Source organism: Diuraphis noxia, unplaced genomic scaffold, assembly GCF_037042655.1.
Source record: "Diuraphis noxia isolate RWA-SAM2 unplaced genomic scaffold, SU_Dnox_SAM2 contig0004, whole genome shotgun sequence".
Classification (NCBI taxonomy): Eukaryota; Metazoa; Arthropoda; class Insecta; order Hemiptera; family Aphididae; genus Diuraphis; species Diuraphis noxia.
The window spans coordinates 10,691,663-10,717,358 of NW_028301714.1; the positions used below are offsets into that span (position 1 = coordinate 10,691,663).

Below are 25,696 nucleotides of genomic sequence, written 5' to 3' on the forward strand. Positions count from 1 at the left end.
TTAAAATATAATAAAAAGCCTACGAAATGCCCTTGATAATAATGTTGCCTTTAATTTTTGTAAGAGGTCAATTTACTCTAAATTTTAAACTAACTGAGCTTTACGTGATCTGCTGAGCATAAAATTTGCTATGTTACGCATTTGTAAGACGAAGACAACATAGCGGGTGTAGCGTCCTCTTAAAGCAAAAAATGGGGGTTTGCAGGTGTCAGGCATGGTGACCAACCTATACCGTATATACTTATTATGTTGATTTGAATTTATATTTATAATAAATATCCATTTGCAAATATGCCAATTGAAGGCGTAATGGAAAATATGTGCACGCAGATTAACAAGGAAAAATAATTATGAGGCTTCATAACCCGGGTTGCAGTCACCAACTGTCTCTCTCTCTCAAAAAAAAAAAAAATAAATAAATGAAAGTTCTCGTTGCAACCATGGTTTACCATGTTTACCTCGTTTACCTATGTGGATGAAATACACGCGCACAACAAAATACAACGATTATGACATTATTATTAATGTGATAATAATATGATATTGGTATAATATATACAACATAACGCGCGATGCGTTTGGCGGCGGCGGTGGACAAAGAATCAATCTTCGCGCGCGCAAAAGGTCACCGTCGCCGCCGCCAGCTCGATCGTCGCGGCATCGGCGAGAGGATCGTGCGCCGCCCGGCGAGCCGGATGCGACGCGAGTCGGGGCGTACGGAGGGTGAATCGAAGAGTGGGCCGACTACGGTTGTATAGACGAGGACGCCACCGCCGCCGAAAGAAGGGCACGAGGCTGCGTTTAGCAAAAGCACCTGTGGTGCCCCACGGCGCACGATCGAACCGGGCGGCGGCGGGCCTTTGCGGGAGGCGCTCCGAACGTATATAATATATTTTATTATATATAGTGTATAGTATATTACAACGTAACCGACGAGAGGGACAACAGTACGCACTACGGCGGCTCAGGGTCATGAGCTGACCCGGCCGCGCGCGCCACAGCCACCACCGCCGCCGTCGCCACACGCAACAGCGAATCGCGTCAGCCACCACCGTCGTCGCTGCTGCTGCTGCCGCCACCGCTGCCGCCGCCGGGTCGTCGTCACTTCGGCTGTCAACCCGACGACGATACCGCCGTGGTTGCCACCGTCGCCGCCGCCGCCGCCGCCGCCACCACCTAAGTCGACCACGTGTGCCAATTAGTCACACAGGTGAGTAGTGTAATAATAATATTTGTATTGTGTCATTATTAACTATGCTTAATAATTGCTATTGTCGTGAAGCGTGTTAATATATTATGATCATCATCACCTACGCGAGTGCTATGAGCATTTTTTGATTTTGTTGACATTTATTTCTAAATTCGCGCGGTCGGCGGTTAAGATAGTAATCGCAAGATTATGCACACGCTTACGTGACCGCGCACGACCTATTTATGACAATAATATTATGCTATGAATAAGTGAATCGTTTTCCGGTCGCGAAAATATTTCCGCCCGGAAGTATTATGACGCGCTTGCACATTTTAATATCAAATCATGTTATTGTTATACGGCGGTGGTCTGCTATTATATACGATTAAATTTACGATGTATTATTAAAACTTAATATTATTTTGCTGAGGACCAGTACGCATGTTTAACCTAGTATCGGGTTCCTGAAATATTGTAAACGATCATAGGCACAAATAGTGTTTGAGTTTTGGAGGAGGGAGGAGGAGGCTGAAGCTCTGGTTTATTTTGGACACTTTATTGACACCCCTAATGTGGAGTTGTATGACATAAGTTTTTTTTTTTTTTTTTTTTTGGAGGGAAGGGGGTCTACTAGTTCTCCCAGTCGCCCCTTATTTGCGCCTATGTAAACGATATTTATTTTGTAAACCGTTAAGTTATATCGTTATTATTGTTTAATATTATAATATCATGACGTATTAATAATATTATAATTATTACTGTAACATACGCGATTGTGGGTAGAATAATCATATACCATACTCAATTCGGTAGTACGAAATTCGTCGTTATTTTCGTCGGTGCTCGAGTACCTATACTTATTATAATATTGTTATTAATGTATTAAAAGAAGTGCACTACAGGTACCGGCTATGACATTATAACACCTGTATAATTATTATATTTTATTTTAAATTTTAATCTTTTGAAACCGTTGTCGACTGTGCAATTTATTTATTAGATTATTATAATACCTATACGATGAGCTTCTTCGGATATGTGTGCTGGGTCATATATACTATGTATAGTGCAGCGCGTGCTAATTTATTTTTCGTTCTTCCCACCCCGTCATTCTATAATCGCAAAACTGGTGACCGGGATGTATCTACCTATGTGCATACGTATAATATATAATACGAACAACGTGTATAGTATATACCAATATACCTATGCATTATTATATTCGTAAAAACACACACACACACACATCTGATGTATATTGTGTTAGCCACTCGTACGCGTATATAGGAATATTATGATATTATTGCATTTTTTGTATCGAAATGTCATTTTCTGATAATATGTATCAACGCGATTCGGGTCTCATCCGCCGCAGTCGAAACCAATAATAATAATAATAATAATAATATTCGCTCGTGCCACTTGTTTGCGATGTGCCGATGGCCCTGCATAAACGAGTCGGAATATTATGTACACGCGGGAAACGTATATTAGTTGTACATTGTGTACTGTATAATATAGCACCTGTATATAGGTATTGATTTTTTTTTTATTAAACTCCGCGTGTTGGCTTTCAAAAAATATCCTGCGCCCACACACATATATATATATAATCGACCCCTCTCTCTTTCGATTCAACCATGCCCCATCTCGGGACGTTCAAAGACTTAGATGTATATTTTTGTACGGGCGAGTGTTGAATAGAGATGACAGAAATTGTTTTCTGTTTCATTTTCTCAAAAAAAACAATATATTATGATATCAATATGCTAGAAAAATAGAATTTTTTCCTAAATTATTTTCATAACCATTAACATTTTGAATACAACAACCTACAAATCATCAAAGTGATTATTGCAATTGCAGTTTACAAAATAATATATATTTTTGATACTGATGTTAAGGGGAGGAGGGCAAATAAAATAAGTAATAGGTAAGTGGGTCAGATGCCAGAACAGAGGTCAAGGGTCCACTCTAATGGCTTTAAAAAAAAAAAAAATTATAAAGTTTAGAAGGTATACAGCGATAGTAGATATTTTATATTTATAATTTATAATTTTGTATTCATAATTTATAGACAATAGTATACTAATCGCCGATCTCATTTAACCGTTTACAAGCTAGGTCTACTCGTTGATAATAAAATTCAATATTCGGTTCACTGCTGAAGAATTAATAGATGAGTTGGAGAACATATATTAAGTTGCATATGCAATTATTTTAGCTTACAACTTTGAAATAAAATGTATTAAATATTTGAACGCTTATATATACGAGTAGGTATATATATATTATAACTAATTGCATTGGTAATTTATATAACTTTAAATTTAGGAGGCTCAAGATTTTTTTCCAATAACCTTTATTTATCCTCTCCACCAATACAAAAGCTACATATACGCCACTGTATTTATTACTGAAATAGGTAATTTATTAGATACGTAAGTAGGTAATAAAAAAAAATCAGTTTTTATTGTTTAAAACAATGAGAAACATATTAATATTTAAAGAGCTATAGTCTTATTGTCTTTTTATTGCAATATATTATTTTGAAATCATTGTAAAGGGGACCTAAATTTTTAAATTTTTTTCAAGATTCTCTCCAAAGCCAAAATGGTCACCGTCGTCTAATTATCTTTACATGCATCCAGCCAAATAAGATTGCCAAATAATTTTGGTGCCTAATGTAGAACGATCATACTTTACTTCAATATTAACAAAATTTTGTATAAAATTAACTATAATAATATGTATTTTATTTGTTATATTATAACATATATAATAGATACATATTATTATGATGTATCTCATTACTAATCTATCTATTGAATTACCTGCCACAGTAATAAAATAAATAAATTATTTATTATTATATCAAGATAACGAAAAAAAACATATACCGATAATTAGCTGCCCTAACGTATTGAGTATTTCTTAGTTTATATAACAGTATGCTGAAATTTTTTTTCAGCATATAATATCTAGTAGGTAAAAGTAAATACAATAATGATACTTTATCTGGTTATATATTGCATATACAATATACCTTTTTTTTTTCCTGTTCAAAAACCACGAACGGGTAGGAACTGTTCAGCACAATACTGCCACCCGTCCCTGTATCGTTTATTCACCAAATAAGACAATTAATCTATACAAAAATTTGGGGCCTCTAACCCCCCCCCCCTCCCCCCCAAAAAAAAGAACAAAATACAAAACAAAAAAATATATACGATATACCTATATAATATTATAATAAACAATCTACAAATGGTCAATCACATTGGTCTGATAAATCTAACTTCGTATATTAATATTCATTAACGATACAAATATCATAATGTTTTTCAGTAGTGATGTTGAGCCCGAAGATGCAAAGATGTGTCCGGGTGGTAGACAATCAGCTTCTAATGTTGTCGGACCGCGCCCGTACAGATAGCACACTCACCGGAAATCTTCACAAAAAAGCGTCAGACAGCGGGAGGTGGAAGAACCGATTTTTCGTTCTCTATCAGGTGTGTACAGTACTAATATTGCTTATATAGGCCAACATAATCTGGTTAAATAACATTAATTGTCTTTTTACAATTATATTTTTATAATATCCTAAATTCCTAACCAGCACAATGAATATGAATAAATGAATACCTCAATCATTAATGGTAGATATTTCAAATATTTATATTATTTCAATATTGCATACTAACGAATTTCACTCGTACCTATTGGCTATTTTAAAACTAAAAATTGACAAAAGTGGTATTTAAGCAAATGTCATTTTTAATTGTGAAAATCCCAAATAGGCACATTGTTCAAATTTAATTGAATAATATTGAATATAGAAATGTGATTCATGTATAGGTATAATGAATATTTTAATATAAAAAAACCTCAAACGCATTGAAACGAAATGCACGTGCGAATAGAAACAAGCTAGGTATATTGATTTTGATTTTAAACAGAAACGTTTTAGTATAGAAATTTTCAATAATATTAAAGTATAGTCGATTGAGCTTCAATAAACTCCCTTTTATAAAATGTATAAATTGCTCATAGCAAATCATTTTTATCACCGTCCATTGCAGATTGATCGTTCGAGTGGAACTTTTTTAAACTTATTCGCAAAATGTATTCAGTTATCTCTTTAAGTGTATACTAAATCATACCAATAGAACCAGGTCAGTTGAAGACCAAATAACTATGTTAATGTTAACGTTGGTTCTGTATAATCGATTAAAATTTACTCGAATACCTACACTGCAGTTTTGATATAAATATTTTTTTTTTCATTATATCCCAAGTGAAATAAGCGAGTTTATTCCATTACGTTCTCATTGCTCTGAAAGATAACGATCATAAATTAAACGAAAAAAAAAATTGATGTTAATTTACTCTGAATATCAGATTGAATCATTATATTATGATCTATGTACCTATTTTATGTATTGTTATATTTCTTTTTTGGCCCTAAGTCTTTTCAATGCTTATCGCAAGACGTGTATAGCAAAGAGATAATGTGATAATGTGCTTTAAAATTTAAACATTATGTATATACTACTACTTTCATAGTACTATAGTCGTCTTATTTTTCGAAAGAGAGAAAACAAAAGTTGACTATATTCCCAATAGAGTTTCAGCTGGAAATCAATCAACAAAAAAATAATCAGATGTAAACAGGGAAATGGTAGCCTGGTACCGAATATTTTAATATTTTGCGATGTGCGATGATTCGAATCAACGGGTGTATATTGTGATCATCTGCCCAAACAATGAATCACTTTGTCCCAAGTTTTCATATTTTAAATCGAAAAAAAAGACACTGATCATGACCAGACCTAACCAGATATTTTAACATCAGTGCCAAACAATTTTTATATTTAATTAGGTACCTAAAAAAATTACTAGGTAAGTCGTCTATAGCTTCATTCAAAAAATAACATTATTTTACTAGTTTTACTGCTATAAGTATAAAGGTTCAAATATTTGTAAATTTTATATTTAACAATAAATGATAAATGGAGTGTATACTGTAAAGTGTAAACTATAATAAATATGGTCAGTCAATAGTCATAAACATTTGGTATTACAAATTTGAAGCTACATATTTAATACATATTATATTACTGCATAATCGTGTTTATTTTCAAAGGTAATTTTAATCCGTGAGATTCAAGTTATTGTTAATAATTATTGTTTTATTTTTATTTTTATTTAATAATGTTTATAAATATAATATATTGATGATATATTGATATGGATTATTTTTTTATGCCAAAACTTATGATATATATTTATATATTATATTATGGTATATTTGGCCTAAGGAGTTATAGATTTCATGTATATTTTTCTAAGGTTCAATGTAGGTACTTTTAGAGTACCTATATTATATTTTCATCAGATAATGGGTTCATCCAAAAATTAAACCTTAGGGGTTGACCCATATACTATGTGAACATTATTCTGTATGGTATGCACGCTAGAACGTACAATAAGTTCACTTCCAGATTCTATTTGATTATTCTGTTGAATTCTATACCTATGGTTTAACCTATGATGGTTTAATTTTCTTGTTCAAGTTATAATTAATATTATTCGGAATAACTACTCAACTGTTAATTAACAGGTAATAGTATTCAGAACCTCACCTTAACCAAAAATGTAACAAATTATACCGAATCTAAGGAAATAAATAAATTGATTAAATTTAACAAGATGAAAAAAAAGTCACCATTTAGTTATAATTATAATAATCACTCATCATTCACTATTGGTGTTTCATATATAGTGTATAGAGAACTATATTTAACGACATTTTACATTTATTTTAAGTTAATTATATATTGTAAATTAAGTGCAATAGATTAAAATGCATAGCATATCAATAATATTAAATTCATATTATTAGTTAAAATTATTTCATTTTTATAGAATGAAATTTAATTATTAATGTCGTAATATTTTCATAGACATTATTTTTCAATGAATTTTAAAATTGAAATTACTCGTACCTATTTTGTAACTCTGCCAATACACTAAAAGGATCTCCTACATTGAAAGTCATACAGAAAAAGTAATTTAAACTTTAACTGTTGTCTGTAAACTGAAACATTTTTAGGCTGTCATTTTCCGGGTATTCTGAGAGAAAAAATACCCGTGGATATTATTATTTTTCATTTTCGTACAATTCCCCGAAGCAACTTTTTATGGTAGTTGAAAGTTACTAGTCTATCCTTTATAGGCAACAAAATGACACCGAATAATATCCATACTTAAAAAACATAGTGAATGCTTTTAACAGAGGAAAAATATTTTCATTGTAACACAAGTTATAAATATTTTATGTAACTTTATTAATTAATATATAACCACGAAATTTAGTTATACAAATTTATTCCTTATTGAAAAAATCGATAATTTTTTTTTTTTTAGCATACGATAAATAAAAAATTGTACAATTTCCTAACCCGTATCTAATGAAATCAATAAATCATTATGGAAGTGATGCTTGTGATAATTGTTCCAGTGATATTCATAATGAAAGCATTTTATTTTTAATATTCAGAAATCGATTTCAAAAAGAAACTTGATCATTATAATGTCATCAAAATCATTGTAATCCTTATATTTTGAAAATATTGTGTAGAATTATATTAAACATGACTTGGTATAATATAATATTTGTATAACCTACTTCTATTGGACATAACAACATAACTATAGCGTGATAATTTTATTTTAAAGTTTGTAATTGAGAATCTAAGTTTCATAGAAAATATTATGTAACTTAATATAATGTCATTAAATAATTAAAACTGTGAAATATTTTATTCAACAATTAAAATCTGTCGCTAACAAATTCCGAAGATAAGTTCAAACCCGTGACTGTCATATCTTTTGAAAAACACAAAGTAGAATAGAAGTTAACTGGAAAAAAATTGCACGGTGTTCTAATAAATCAACTAATAAACTAGAAGTCTGGATTTTTAAAGGAAAGGTTTAAAAGCTCTTTCTGAACCTCATATACCTTATCTTTTTTTATTATTTTTTCCCGGGCGTGCACAGTTTGATTTACGACACACATTTCACCCGTTGCGTGCCGAGCTTCTCGAAAACAACAAATTTAGTCAAGTTCATTTTGCTGGCCGGTTAAGCCGGATGAAAGCTAAATAGACCGGAAAGCGAAAAAAGATAAGTGAGTGAGAAACTAAAAAGGAACGACGCTTGTGATGTTACCCATACTAAGAATTAGCAACAGGTCAATGCTTAACTTTTTTATTTATCATCAAGCAACTCTGTCACAATATGTTCTTTATACTAATTACTTAATCTATTTTTTTGAATGTACTAAAGAGCTATTGATATTTACGATTTTGGGATACGAAAACGTTGATGTTAATATTATTATGTTAGTGTGTGCATGAGTGATACAAATAGATCATTCAATTTACAACTCACTAAAACATTTTGTAATTTTTATTTATCTGTCACTGTTAAATAAAAAAGAATGTATTACTGATAGTGCTTAACAGTTAATTCAAATTAATTTACTTTAGTTTTATACTTTATTAATACCAATACATACACACATTAAGTTTCCTATATTGATATAATCGATATTATGTACATTAATACTATCGTTATATGTTTTATGAAATGATAAACAACTTTCTTATTACATTATGTATTATTTATGAAATGTCTTATTGTAATCATTACCTATATCGGCTATACCACAATATTGTTACTGCTGCGGTTAATACAATGATTTTAATGATCTTAACTTTTTATGGAATATGTTTTCATAGAAACTTGTGACTATTAATGCCTAGTTAAATGAATATATTTTTTTTTAATCAATAGTTATAAGTCATGCGCGAGCTGAATAATATTATTTTTAGTATTATTATTTTTTTAACAGCATAATAATAATATGCTTAATTTTATTTATTCTGAAACTTTATAAATTACCTTAACTTAAACCTATTTATTTAAATAGTTATAAACACAATCTTCAATTTTCAGTAAAATAATAATAATGAAAGGTACTGAAACTGGAGGTATCACCGGTACTGGTGAACAATTTTTCTAATCGCCAAAATTTAGTGTGTCATAAATTTATCATTTACCAAGTTGTTAACAGTAAAAATATTTTAAAATTTAAAATTAACTTTATTTGAATTTCAACGAATTTCTTTAATTTTTAAGGTCAAGTCATTCATATGACTATATTATAATATGTATACCTATGTATAGTAGTATAGGTTGGTAGGTATATAGTTTTTAATTTTAAAGGTAGCGCAAAAATTGTTATCCAATTATCTTAGATTGAAATAGGCTTTACAGGAAAATCTTGGCAATACTTCAGGTGATATACATTTTTTAACGAGTTTAAAATGTTTATCACCAAATGTGATTTAATATTTTAATGTTAGGTTAAATAAGTGAAATCATGTTTTTTGATTATGGGATGTTCTTTAAAAAATTCATTAATTTAGTAATTCAAATTTGATATTAAACTTGATGTTTGTAATAATTAAGTCAAATTTAGTATTAGAGTCACGGATGATTGAAATAAATAATAATTTTGTACAAATTTGGTTACGAGAATATGTAAGTAAGTGTTATAGACAATTCATATAACTTTAAATACAATTAAAAGACTAAAAATAAATATCAAAATCGTCAAAATAGTTTAGTATTGATCAGCGCCTCTTGATAATCAGATTTAAATCCAGAGTCACTAGATAGAAATATATCATATTAAATTACCTTTAAATGGTAAAAAAACTGTATATTATGTCTGTATACCTAAAGTATATATATATAATAATTTATGCACCTACGCTACAATAGAATTTCATTAAAAGTAAATTAATATTTATTTATTTTTTTTCAAAATTGAATGATTGTTCAATGTAAATTGCTCAAATCTCTAAAACTCATAACTAGATCAATTATTATTAAATAGTGAATACACACGTGTTCATAAAATACATAGAGGTATTACAAGTATAAAATATGTTTCTAGAAAATTAAGATTTTAAATATAATTTAGATACCTTTTATAAAATGTATAAACAGTAGGTAGGATAATTAGTTTTATAAACCAGTTTAGGAAAGTTTCAAAAATTGCTTTACTTTTTAAAGTTGTTAATACACTTAATAACAAGCTTTTACTAGCGATTAAAGCAAGTTTTAATGGATGTCAAAATCTCTAAATAAACTATGGCTGTGCACCTACGCGATAGAAAAAAAAAATTTCAAATAAATAATAATGATTGTGAATATGATATCTAGTACTTAATTAAAATTTATAATTCCGAAAAGAAAAAAAATATGTATAAAAATATCTAAAATACATAGAAATCATTTTTAAATTTATTTTTTATGTGAGTTTGAAGTTTGAATGTTTTAGAAATTCATAAAAACCAAGGAACTTAGCAAAATTCATATTCAATTTATTCTTAAAAATTAAAAAAAAATGTAGCATAAAAATACATACATTATTAATGAGTGGTTAAAGTTTAAATTATAACGACTTTGGATATTCAAAATTTCAAAATTATAATAACGATTTATTTCCTAATAATTTTTATTATATTGCTAAATAAAAAAAAACTTTTTATCTTTGGAATATACAAATTATACAATTACTTGAACTACCATTTTACATTTTCTATTCATATTTAAATAGTTAAACTAATTTCAATATATTTAAGGAGCATTTGGAATTTTGAAAATATTTTTACAGTACAGATAAAAATATTTAGACTTGATAAAAAAAGGTGGAAAATTTAAAAAAAAATCCCACTCACGTCGTTGTTATTGCAATTTAAAAACACAAAACATACATACATACGTTCATAGGCTCGATTTTTTATAAGCGTTTGAAGTTCAAATTTTGAGAATATTGAATACCAAACGAAAATAACGATATTATTTGCTTTTTATACCGTACAGCGAATTCCTCGATTTTTTTTCTTTTGTATGCTTAATTCGTGTCTTGCTATGTGTATCCAATTTTTATTTTTTAAATTGCGAACAATATTATAGTTTGTTGTTTTAATATTTAAAAAAAGTCTTAATGCATACACTGCAGTAATAATGCAGTATATTCAGAATATCCGACATTTTATGATTTCTTCGTTAAAAAAAATATATGCATATATTTGTGTACACTGTACATTAAAAGGAAACTATAAGGGTGAACATTTTTAACATCGGGCCATGTAGTGTCGGGTTTCTATTGATCAACGAAAAAGTTTCAGAGTAATTTATTTATTTATTTAAATTGCTGCAATATTTCATTACTTTAATAATGAAGGAAATTCCCAAAAGTATTTTGCATAGTAATTTGACTCCAGTTGTCTTGTTAAGAAGATTAGACGAAAAAATATCTTTATATTTTACAGATCTACTTAATATTATATATTACTTAAAGTTATAATAAATAATTATGTTTTTTATTTTGTTTTTAACGTGACTTTTGAGTTAAGCGCTGAGCATCTAATTTGATTTAAGTATTCTCAACAACGCAATAAAATAAAATAGTAATAATATCGAACAATTTTTTTATATTTAAAATATTATGTTCCCAAGAATTAAGTTGTAGATACTATATGTATATTATTAGAGTAGAATAATAATATAGGTGTTCGTGTATTACCTCAAGTACTGCAGATTTTTTTGAGACATAATATTTTTATTTTTATTTTTTTTTGAAGTGTTACAGAACCAACATCATGGTTATTAGTTTACAATAAGATTAATGACATAATATTATATTGAATCGCATGTATACTGTATAGTATTATATAAGTTATGACGTGATTATTGTCAGTCTGCTGTTTAAATCCACTTTAATAAATTATTTTATTTTCGTAGGTCAAAACCAACAGCTAGTAAGTTTAAGAATAGTAGTTGGTATATACAGATATACTCTTTCAGATCGATATCGAATTCCGGGTTTTGTATTTTAAATGAAACCCAGTAAATAATTCAGTTTTTATATTTGACACTATTGAACATTTGAACAAGTAATTTCATAATAAATACAATTATTACTAAATGTTATTAACTAGAATGGTATAAATGTAGTTATATTAATTGCTACGGATAAATTATTTAGGTACCGAACGAAAAACCCAAATTCTTCGTATACATTTTAATTATAAAATATAAAATGTAAAAACAGTTATTAATATTTCTCTTAACATAATATTATGATGTGTGTATAGCTGCAATACTATTTTCAATACAATACATACACAGTTTAGATTTGGAATAAAGTTTTCATAAATATTTTGAATATAGAAAAGTTTTATAATTATTTTTAACAATTCTAAAGAAATAGAAAAATATATTTTTATATTAAATGAAACTAATTTCTTAGATAAATCTAATTTTTAACTTTCTTTAAGTTTGTATGTATATTCACAAATATTACTTGATTTCCATAAACTATTCATGTCATGTGTCAGTTTATTCATCCTTCAATTGACGTCAAACAATAACTATTATACAATGATTTTTACTTCGCAAAAAATACATTCTCTGTGTATCATTTACTTTTCATGCATTCCGCGGATGTAGTCAACATAATCTTCTAACCTATCACTTCCTTTCTTGTATATTTTTTTCTATATAGCATTTATGATTATACCTACTATGCAATAGGTACAACTATCGAGCTAATACTGAAAATGCATATATGTATATATAATATATATATATATATATATATATATATATATATATATATATATATATACACATATATATATACAGGGTGTCCCACAAGGATTTACCCATTGCGATATCTCATAAAATAGGTAATGGAGATATCGAAATTCTGATTTTGTTATAAGACTCACAAGGATAAGAACTACATTTATTTAATTTTTAAATTTATTTTAATGTTTTGGTAAAAACTTAAAAAAATATATATTTTATTTGATTATTTAAAAAAATTAAAGATAGATATTTTGTAGAGCTTATTTTTTTTTTGAAAATATTGACGTTTCAACATTTTATTTTCATTAATTTCCTGATTTTTAATATTTTTTCTAGTTTTGAAGAAATAAAATATGATTATTACTAGGCACACTAAAAGTGTTCGGCCGACGGTATGAGAAAGCGCGTGGCGGGGTGTATCACATGTTTTATAACACTATAATGTTTAATAATTCGCAATTTTTCTCGAAATTAAAAAAAAAAATTAAAAATCAGAAAATTAATGAAAATAAAATTTTGAAATTTCAATATTTTTAGAAAAATAAACTCTACGAAATAGCTATAGAGTAAATTTGTTTTAAAAAAATTAAACAAAAAAAAATATTTTTTAACTTTTTGACCAAAACATTGTAATTGTAGTTCTTATCCTTGTGAGTCTTATAACAAAACCAGAATTTTTGCGGAACACTCTACATATATATATATTTATGGCGTATTGGAATTTATTAAAATGATTAGTTCATATGACATCAAATGAAGATTTTCAGTTTCTAATGGCGCACAACTGCATACAAATATATTTTAATTTATAAAATTGTTATTTCTTTAAATTTGAAATAAGAATAGCCTAACTTAGGTTATATCTACATCTATGGATTTAGTATTTCGAAGTTGTACAGTTAATTTATTTTTTATACAATAAAATGTATAAAAAAGTAATAGCAATAAAACATGCATAATAACAATTATTTACTATTGTTTAGGTATAAGTGCCTAGTTAATAACAATAGTGATAATCAATTGCTGTAGATAACTATAGAAGTAAATTAATGGCCTATATTTTAAAGCTATGTTGACGACTGCTTCATAAGCGTCATTGGAGTAGTAGACGTATATAAAATGTGTTGATTGGGTTGAAGTGAATCTTTCATCGATTTTAGTAAAAAAATTTGAAAAACTAGTGTCCTTCATATATTATATGCTCTTGATATTTTTTGTTTAAGAATTATAAGTGTTTTTTAGTAATAATATTATTAGTAATGTACAATAATATGAACTACATAAGATATTTTGAAACTCTGGTGTATTATAAAACCATATCATACAATATTACTATTTTTTGGAGGTATATATGTATATAAGTATTTTTAAAGCATGAAATATATTTATTATTTTTTAAATTAAAAATTATTTTTATAAAACCCACTAATAACAATTTTTTGTATCGTTAGTTATTCTGGTTAGGATACTTAAATATTAATTTTAATGTAACTATGAGACTTAAAAAAAAAAACATTCACCGTATGTTCTAAAAGTTGTAGTACATTTCCATCGTCTCATCGTACTATATAATTTTTTAGTTCACTATTTTTAAAATTTATGATAGAAAAAATAATAGTGCCACTGACAACATAATCCCAAAAAGGTTTATATCAGTAGATTAAGTTCCATAAATTAATCGTATATAATGCATATAGAATACCAACTACAAAAATTCACAATACAATAATATAAAATAAGTTTTGATATGAGTATTTACTAGGAGATTATTTTAAAAGTAAACATTAATTTTATCAAAAAGTAAATAATCCATTTTTGGAAGTATTTTTCTTGAAAAACTTAAGTCATTAAAAAACAACACTGTTAAAGAAAAAAAAATTGTTTTACCTTTACAATTTTTAGAATTTTTAAATTCATTTTCCAAAGCAGAATAATTTTCTCAGAATTTTGTTGCACAAAAATTGAATATCAAACGAGTAGTTAATAAGTATAATTTATTCATATTTAAAGTTTTGAGTGACACAAAGCCACCTCCCAAAATGCGGGTTCGTCGTATTTCTAGGTTATTTAAACATAAAAAAAGAAAAAAATTAAGTGAAGATAAGAAATTTATATTCACTAAAATACATTTATAATGTATGAGTAATACATACTATAATTTTATTATAACAACAAATCAAACCAAAACAAAAATTAGGGAAAAATGAGAATTTTTCTGAATTCAAACATTTAATTTCAACAAAATCGATTTTCTTATTATATTTTTATTCAAAAAAAAAAATAGTTAAAGATACTTGAATAATTACCAAATGTTTATATTAGTTTTATATATATGCTTGGTATGATTTTCGAAAAATTTTAAATTTTTGCTGAGTGAAAAGCCTTGAAAATTTAATAAACGGTTTGAGGTTTCACATAAGTTTTTAAAAAAAGTTGTAAGTTAATCTACAATATTTTTTTATGAATGTTTGAAGTTAGAATTTTGACAAAATTCATCAAAATCACGTGCAAATTATTTTGTAGTTAAATATGATATTTTTAAATTGTTCAATATTTATAGCTGAATCTTAAAAACTTTATACAATTCTTCATAAATAGTTTATAGGTACTAAAGCTAAAATAATTTTATAATATACATAATATGAATACAATTTTTCTATAGAACTTTTATGTTTAAATTTCGATAATATTAGAAATTTGAACAAAAGATTTAGATTATTAAAGTTTTACTTATTTTGTTGTAATTCAAAAATATTTTTCGTGAAAATTTGAAACTTTTGCGTGTATTATCGTTATATATATTCTATATAAACAATACACAATACGAAAAAACTTTTTCAAAACATTTAAAATAATTTTATCCTATTTCCCTATTTATAACACGAACCTAATCTCGCTGTTCCATGGTAAGTTGGTATTGACTCAAAAGTTAATAATTGATGATATAAAATGTATAGGTGTTCTAAAACTGTTGTCGACAGCTTTTTTTTAATCATGAGTTATTATATATACCTTATATTGTACGTATCAATGTATCATACTCGATAATACTGTAGATGAGGAAATAAGATGATTAGTATAATAACTAAGTAATTACTAATTAGTTACATAACTATTAACTTATATTAACTTGAATGAGGTTTAGTGTATACTGTGTATATGATTATACTCCTGGCTGTCTCTTGATGTCCTGAACTACCCTAATCGGAAGTAAAGGTACTACCGGATACAGGATTGTTTATCATTTCCAGTTGATGTAAAATAAAATATGTTACAATATAATTTACGGATTTCAAATATTTTTCCATTGTTTTTCCGTTCATCAATCTTGATCAAAATATTAACTGTTAAATGTGCACTTATTATAAACTCCTAAATTGCATTAGAAATGAATTACCAATTACCAACAAATCAAAGAACAATATTATCATTGTAATGTCTTAACAATAAAATACTATTTAAACGGTCGTTACAGTCTTGCTATAGGTTTGACTTTTATAATACAAATATTTAATTTTCATTTTACATTTTCACTTAACACTGTGCTCACCTCTACGCGTAATCGAAATAATGGAAATCGATTAATCGTCCATTGGCTACTCAGTTATTATTGTATACTTCGACGCTAAATGTCGTTTTATACAGGCCAACGTTTTATTTTAATTCACTTAGTTGTTTATTTTAACTAACCTAAATTTTGATTTCGATGCGATAATTATATATTTTACAAAAATTAAAATAACTGTGATAAAAAATTAGTTTTTTATTTCATTAATAGAAAACTTATTTAATTGCTCTTCTTGGTTAAAATTTCTGAACAAAGGGTAATACCTAGAAATTTATCATATTCCGTTCATCTACAATAAAACTCTTATTTTACATTTGTCGTGTTTGTCCTTACAGCACTTAATAACGTAAACCCCGCTCTCTTCAAGTCCTATATAGATGCAGATTTTCTTAATATGATATTATCCTGTACTCTTTCAGCCTAAAATATTTAATTTATATCTAGCTATATAGTTATATATATATAAATGCTTGTCTTTCCGAGAAACTCATTACATTATAATATCATATAGCTACTGTCCATATTTACATGATATCATATTGATTCAAACTACGCTGCAGACAAATTTTCAAAATTATCATATACAACTCAAATAGATACGATATAGCTGGTAAACACAATGGTAACGGTATACCTAGCAGTGCTTTATATTGTTATAATATTGCAAATTATAATAAAATTAATGTATCGTACACACGCAAGCGAAGTGGACGTATTAAACGTACCTACCCTACAGTCGTATCGCTGTCGTAATCAGTGTTATAATTATTATCATCATTATTATTATATTTACCATTATTCACATAACATACCGCTGTGTATGAAGGGTATTTCAAGTGTAGGATTTACGTACGTGGTCGTTTGACATGATTAAAGGATGCGCTGACGTCTGCAAACCGGAGAATAGAGGAAACGGAGGATATACGACGTATTATAATACGTATGTATATGTAGGTACAAAATACAAAGAGAGTATTAATATATTATAATATGATGTGTCATTATTATTATGTGATTAGCCGCCCCGGCGGATAGTGAGGAAAAAGAAGCGACGGCAACCCTATATTTTCGGACGTTTAATTCACGAAAGTTTGCACGTCATCGTTTCCCGTCTTGCAGCAGTCGTATATAAAAAAACAACGTTGGGATGGATGACATAATATAGTTACTGTGAAATGATAAATGTACTATCATACGCCTTGATCTCCATAAGAGCCCTGTTAAGGAATATTTGATACGGGTGAGATGAGGCATAATATAAATTACCTTAACTAATCATAAAAAATTACTTAGAATTATGTAAGTTTTAAATTAAAAAATAAATAAAAATAGGTACATCATATTATCATTATTCTAGTTTTCTAGAAGTCACATCAAAATCGTTGATTTCTTTGCCTTCATTAAATTTATGTTCCGATGAATGAACAGTATAGTACTTATTCAAAATCATGATAGCCTTTTTTGACAGAACCTAACAAGTAACAATTATAATTTTTTTATTTTATTTATTAATTTTTTTGTGTCAATTCACCGAGTATTTTAACAATGTCATAAATTTACAATTTTGATTTTACATAGTATTTAAAAAATTATAATTTAAAATACAGTCATTCGGTCAAAGTATACAATATTAATTATCGGTGTATTTCAAACTAAAATGTATCTTCCCCGACAATTAACTTTTCGAATGAAATGAAAAGCCCAAATTCTTGAACATAATTTTACCATAAATACACGTTTTTTTTTTGAATTTGCATCACATAATATTCATAATAATTTAGATGTGAACGTTGTTATCGTCGAGTGGAAGGAATTAAGTCCTTTGAAATAGAAACCACATAAAGTTTTCCGTTTGACCTAAACAATTGTGTACTTTACGAATAGCACTGGTCGGTCCTTTAGTCAAGTATGCCAACCAATTCTGCTTACTCATGCTATACTAAAATATTATTTTCAGTATAGTAGTATAATATGGAAATAAAAATAAATGTTCTTATAATTTTGACATACGTATATTTTTGTTCGGACTTAAAAATGTCTAGTGGGGTGGTTATCACGGGGAGAGGGTGTTAAATCTGATTAACCCCATCACTCATCATAAATAAGCCACTACCCTTCCCTCCTGCCCCATATAATCCAATGTTTCATGTAATATCGAACGTTAATTTAACTATCATAATTCATATTTTAATAATATCATAATATATGTAATGGAAGCTATAAATGTTAACACAACATTTATTGCTAATGTATACATTTTAAATGCACTCGGCGACGGCACATGGTATTCAAAAACTACCACCCAATAATATTTTGACCCGGGTGATAAACACACAAATCTAATATGGGCCTCTGCCAATCCATTTTTGGCCGCAAATTAATATAACTCTATCAGACATTCAGGCCTAAGCCTAAGGCACTGTGTTGATCTGCTCGAGTCATGTCACTGAGCCACTGCATGTGGTCTTGACGTAGAAAATATTAGTATCATTATTCATTACTCGTGGTGGAGGGGTGTGTACCGTCATGAACATGTGAACATATTATAATAATATGTTAACATTATAAATTAAAATAAATAATAAGTACCTATGTATGTTATTTATTATAAAAATTACCACTGCACGATAAATTATTTGATATTATTATATTTAAAATGAAAAATTATAGGTAAGTATTTCTAAGTAATTATACGTTAACAGTGTAATGAATATCACGAAACAACGTTATAAACTTCATTACGCGACAATGGAGTGTTATTAAGTTTACATCATTTCGTAACCAACTATCGGATTACGGAAACGTTTTTAACTTTTGTTAAAATATAATCATTATATTCGTATAATAAATCCTATAAATTATACTCCGTACCTATTTTAAAGGTTTCTTTAGTGGTCCGATCAGCTGATCGAATGTAATTTCTGTATAAAATCTTCTGTGGCAGAATTATAATTACTATAGTTATACTACTCTTTAGCTGACACGCATACAACAATGATTAATTTAATAGTCCATTAAAATGTAATGAAAATTCTAAATCACGTTTTCGAGAATATGAGCTCGCACAATAATAATTTATAAATTGTTTAGCGTTTGTTTATGAACCTCTGACTCGACATATTGCTGCAGTCTTATTAATCTTATATTAGTATAATTCTGTTTGGCTAATCCCTGTAGTGATAAAAAATGCATGAAACCAATTTTGGTTTGTAATTATTATAAAATAATTTTTACAGTAACTATAAATTCATAACAATACAAAATATAAATTCTGATAATCTACACATAAGAACATTAACTCTGATATCGAAACAATGTTGATTTAGCGTGCGTTTCAACCTTTGTGGACATTTGAGCATTGTCAGAAGAGCAATAATTAATATTCATTGTGATCTATAACTCATACCTAACACTCGTTTTACGGGGTAGCGTCATTCAATATTCTTAACAACAATTTTTGTTCGTGCATTGATTTCAGCTTGTCGTTCGCATGACACATAATAAGTGCACTTTTAGCCATTCTCGAGTTTTCAACTAAACGTAGCGTCATGACGTCTTGTTCCGTGTATAGGTTTTCAATAAGTATATGTAACATATTATTATAATGTATTAATGTTGGTAAGTGCTAACGCGTTAACTGTTAGTTAGAATATATTTTTATTTTACTATACAACATGACGTTTATTGTATATATTATATATATATATATATTAAAATACACCACGACATGGTGAGCTGTGAGCACAGCTGTTTAGTTACATACGCCTAATTAAACGGTAGTTTCCGTGGTTTAATTGCAACGATATATTGTTTCATATATACCGTTTGAGCGTTACAGGTAGAACCGCTAAAAAGTATAATTAAATTAAATTAAACAACGCCCTGGATTATTTCTGTATCATTAACATAATATGTCGTGACGTAAATAACATAATAATTTATTTTAATTGCGAGCACCTCCGCACACCTATACATTTTGTTTTATAATAATATATAATGATATAAAATATTATTTAGTTACGTTTTGTAATTGTTATGGGACGTCATTCCGCGTGAGTCAATAATATTATATTACCTACGTATTCGTGGACACGCGTTGTCTGTAATCATAAACGTTTATTAGAAAAAAAAAACGAGATTTAATTACGAAGTTTATAACGCGGTGTCCGGTCATAATATTATTGGTAACAACTTACCCGGGTACGTAATGAATTGTCGAACTTTTCAATGACTAGAACGTTAGCGATGTGTGCCGACGGATCAAACTGTATACCTAATAACGTCGAAATCAAATCGGCTAGTGTGTCTAAAATCTAAAAGTTCAAAGCTCATTTATTTTTGAAAATCGACATCCAGCGACTACCAACTGATTAGAATCGTAGTTATAAATGTGTTATCACGAATTAATTGACACACGGAAGACATATTGTTTACCACGTCGATGCGAACGTAAATCTCTGCAGTAAACGACTAGTATAGTCATCTATTCTTAGTCCACCCGGACCCAAACACGACTAACGAAACACTTTCGTAACGTTTTCGATTTAGTAAGCTATTCTCATAGGAAAAAAAGTGCACTGCCTTTTAAATTCATATATATTATTTATATTTTAAACTCGACAGCAATACTATTATTTTCTACTTGATAATTTAAAATTCAAAACCACATACGTATAAGCGTACTTTTGATATAAATCTATACTATAATGGACCGGAAAATGACTTATTTGCAACAACTGTTATATTCACTTCCGAGATAATAATAAATATTAACAGGGCATAAAAAATATTAGATATTTAATCAAAATGCTTGTCTGTGAAAAAGTTCAGACGATTTATTATAAATGTTGCCTATGTTATATACAGTAATACACTATTATGGTATTGCGACTTATTGTGTCGGTTATAAATGAAGTTTATCTTATTTGTTTAATATAGGTAAAATTAGTGTCTACATAAAATAATTAATTACATTATTGCAAATTTTAATATTTTGGTACATAATAAACCAAGTTAAATTACAATCTTTCCACTAGTGTCGACACCTAGCAGCTTTGCTATATGAATTTAGATAAAGCTAATAGGTAATTATTATGATTTCATAATGCTTTCATAAAATAATATTGTTATTTCAAGACACGACCAGTAGCAAATTAAACTGCGGCCTACACAAGTCAATTTAGTATTCTATAACCAAATTTGTTTTTAATTTACGATGTCCATAATAGAAATATTTTGTTTTATATTTGCTGGTAATATGATAATAATTATTTTATGATTTATGAGCGGAAACTCGATTAAACCGATGGTTCATCGAGACTATGTTAATTTAATCGAACCGGAGATACTTTAGTGCATTTTAATAAGCGCCGAGTGGATGGGGTATCTGATTTTGATTAGCATAAAACTTTACGTAATTAAAATAGTTTTTTAATAGCTTAGACGTTGTACTCGTACATAATAAATAGATGTTCCGTGTACCTGTTTATTATTTATTATTATTATATATTATTTATTATTTACCTGTTTACAACAAAATCGATTTTTTTCACTAATTATTATTATTATTACTATAGTATTGAATAAAAATTGTTATTTTTATCATTGTTTTTTATTTCTGTCTGATTGTTGTATCAGAGTAATAGCTTAAAAACAGCTTTGTAAATCTAAAAAAAAATCAACAACTTACTATGCTGTCTTATGAACCAAAAACGAACTACCAATCAGACAATATAATATTTATATTACGAACGCTACTTGAAAAATTCGGTTATACGCTTGTATAAAAATTTTAATATTTATTTCAATTGGTACATAACATACCCATCTTTTTTATTACAAAAGTACCGGTGTTTTTAACCAGATGAGTCGTAATTATTCGCAAATTAATTACTGGCAATTAAAAAACGCATATTTTTAAATAATAAGGTAGGTAGATACCCATAACACATTATAGTAATTAGTATTATGTTAACACTTAATTAGAATATAATTGCTACTAAACAAATGAATTGATAAACGTATCGTTGGGTTTTCACTATACGTTTTGTTATTACGTTTAATTATTTGTTAAATATTTTTAGTAACGAATTTTTTTACAATTCGTTTCATGCTTGGAACTATAATTTAGATTTAAACATCTATACGCAAATATATTGATATTATTTTTATAGCTGAAAATGCAATAATTATGAAAATAAAAACTCATCTAAAGAACCTGTCATATACATCATACAAAGTTTTTTGGATGATGCATTATATTTTTCCATCAATGCGTTACAATATTTTTAAGCCATCAACTTTTTCTCTCTATATTTTTATTTGAACTTTTGTGTAAATATTTATGCATATGAAATTGAAGTAAAGAATACAAATTTAAAATTAACTTCTATCCTTTAATATTAAATTGAAACGTCTTTCGTTATTTATTAATATTATATTAATATACCTACCAAAAAATTTGAAAAAAAAATATTTTATGTATTTTTCTTTCTGAGAAAAACAATATTTCTATATTATATGAAAATGGAGTTAAAAAAAACATTTTTTGGAAGTTTAAATAACTAATAAATAATTTATATTCCAGAACCATTAAGTCGGAAGAGATAAATTTGTTATAAATAATATTATTATGTGTTCCTTGATTTTTCTTCTTAAGAGCTGTCTATAAAGAGTATTGAAAAAAACAAACTTATAATCCGCTCGATATAAATTATAACACGATTTATATCTTATATTCTTATGCAGTCGTTGAACGTATTGATTAGTAGGTAGTTTTATTTAAACTTTATAGGTATACAAAATAAATATTTTTAATTTTAGTTATTTCCATCGTGAATAAACAATTTACAAAAAAAAATCATTTTTAGCTACAAGCGTTAATTTTTCTTAAACTATAGGTAGACAAAACTTATACCTATTTTGATTCGTCACATTAATTATCACTCTTTTCTAAGTTTAGATGGTTAACTAATTAAATAATTTATAATCGCAATATAGCAGTACTGAATCCACTTTACTAAATTTTAATCAACACAATTCTAACATAACGTGGAACTTACTAACCTAGTACAAAATATATGAATAATGTGAACGGTTTCGAATTATTATTATCCAACACAGCACTGTAGCTATTTTGCCTATACGATTTGCCATGCAACACATCGAAATTGTAAAATGTAAAGGTACTTTTGTGGCTAATGTCAAGCATTAACACCATTTAACCATAAACTTGAAGCGGTCTGAAAAATGAAATGTTTATCATTGGTTTTCTTTATGAAAAATAAATATTATTTGTTTTTTTTTAACGCAACAACTAAAATTTAAAACAAACCGTTCATATAGTATGTGTTGCGATGTCCACAAGTAAGATAATAATAATATATTATGTCAAACGATTTGGACCTTTTTACGACATATTAAGGTCCTGTTAACTACCTTATATTGTTTTTACTATATCTTTGTCATAGTTATTACTTGTTTTATTTAATAATTGTTGAGCTATTATAGTTACATACTAGAAGCTATTAATAAAAAAAAAAAAAAAAAAAAAAGGTCCTGTTTGGTGCAAAAATTGAAACTATATTTTAACCCATCGTTTCGTCGATTGATTTACACCAACAAGTGCAGGCAAATATCGACAAGCCGAAGCTACAGGTTCGGCATGATGTGGCGGCTGCTGGTATTGCATATGACAGGTATTGGCCGGGCACGAATAATACAAAACAATGGTGTAGTGTTTATAAGTACCTACATGGTATTGAGTACAGTAATTGTGTGATTGGGCCATTTCACCAAATACACTTAGTATAATTACTTTAATGGTGACTCTCATAGAAACACCGCGCCGTATATATATATATATATATATATATATATTATAGCTGCAATACAATATAGCTGGTCTGACAAATTAACACTTATTATTTTATTTCATTTTATCGAAATATACATTCCTCGTTTCACAAAAAAAAATAAATATTTATGGGTACATAGATATTAATGACGTGTGCCTAGAGACTAATGGATAACGTAAACCATATAAGAGAACAATGGTTGGTTGTTAAGACATGATTATCAATAATAATTTATATCAACAATACATTTTATTAATTTTATAATTCGCGATTTTTTCTAAACCATCCCTTCTTTTCGATAACTTTATCATAAATAATAACAGCAAACGAACATTCTATAAGACTACAAGCAGAACGTGTTTCCTGCAGTATTATGTGTAGGAAGGGCCCACTCATAATTTTATTATCCATGGCATAAATGTTATTTGTTGGTGCAATGTAAGCATACTTGTTTTATTCTTTTATAGTTTTATATTATTTTTATTGAACTCCATATAGGTACTTGATTCAAATAATAAATAGATATAAGTATCTCTATAACTTACCCAATTTTGTTTTAGTCGTATACTGAACTCAATCTTTTTAAACTTAAAATAACTATTTTATTTTTGTATTTTCATTTTTTCCCCAATACTCCAGATTAGGTGATTAAGGGTATAACATTTTAGTATATAGTATTATAAAAAAGAAACACTTAAAACTTTTTGAGACAACAAATTACAAAACACAGTCTATCAATTCATGTTCTCTATTTTTATACTTTCATCGAACCTATAAATTTTTATAATGTGTAGATGATTATGCCATCGTCGTTATTATGTTGTCAATATCCAAATTTATGAGAATTGTTTTCTCGAAAAGACTTACGTCCAAGTAATTAAACATTTGCACATTCATTTGAGTCCAACTGTCTCATACGCATAATTAATTTTTTTTTAAATTATTCATCTTCGCTATATACTCGTACGTCGGTCTAACATAATGTTTTACGTTATTTATACAAATACTCGGATGGATACGAAAACCATTGTGCACTCTCATCAAGGATTAATCGTGATTACAGAAGCGTCGACCGTCGGCTGCAGTTATATTTTCTAATTAATTTAACTAATAATAGTGATAACCGACGATATTTCGTTCAAAAAAAAAAAAAGAAAAAGAAAAGAATCGATGTAAACTTTCACAACAAATATTGTTCTTCCGTTTTCGTGTCAATTATTTTTAAATTAATCTTATTTATATGAAAATCATCTATTTTAGGATGCGTAAAGAAATTGTAATATGAATATAGCTATAGATCACTATAGTTAATATCGTTAAGTGGTTATTTGCACGTTAATACCGTTA

General features: G+C 27.7%; 1 protein-coding gene across 7 annotated transcripts in view; it reads left to right on the forward strand.

Moving 5' to 3' along the window:
- Positions 1 to 743: 743 nt before the first annotated feature.
- Positions 744 to 25,696, forward strand: part of LOC107165669 (ras-specific guanine nucleotide-releasing factor 2-like) — a 54,761-nt gene continuing 29,808 nt past the window's right edge. For 2 of the 7 annotated variants that reach the window (XM_089226143.1, XM_089226147.1), the window contains exons 1-2: positions 745 to 1,210; positions 4,541 to 4,704. In XM_089226143.1, coding sequence (XP_089082269.1) covers positions 4,546 to 4,704 — 159 coding nt within the window. In that variant the 5' untranslated portion in view covers positions 745 to 1,210; positions 4,541 to 4,545. Of the gene's footprint in view, positions 1,211 to 4,540; positions 4,705 to 25,696 lie in introns of all 7 variants that reach the window. The other 5 variants (XM_089226145.1, XM_089226144.1, XM_089226146.1 and 2 more) reach the window with 5 other exon arrangements.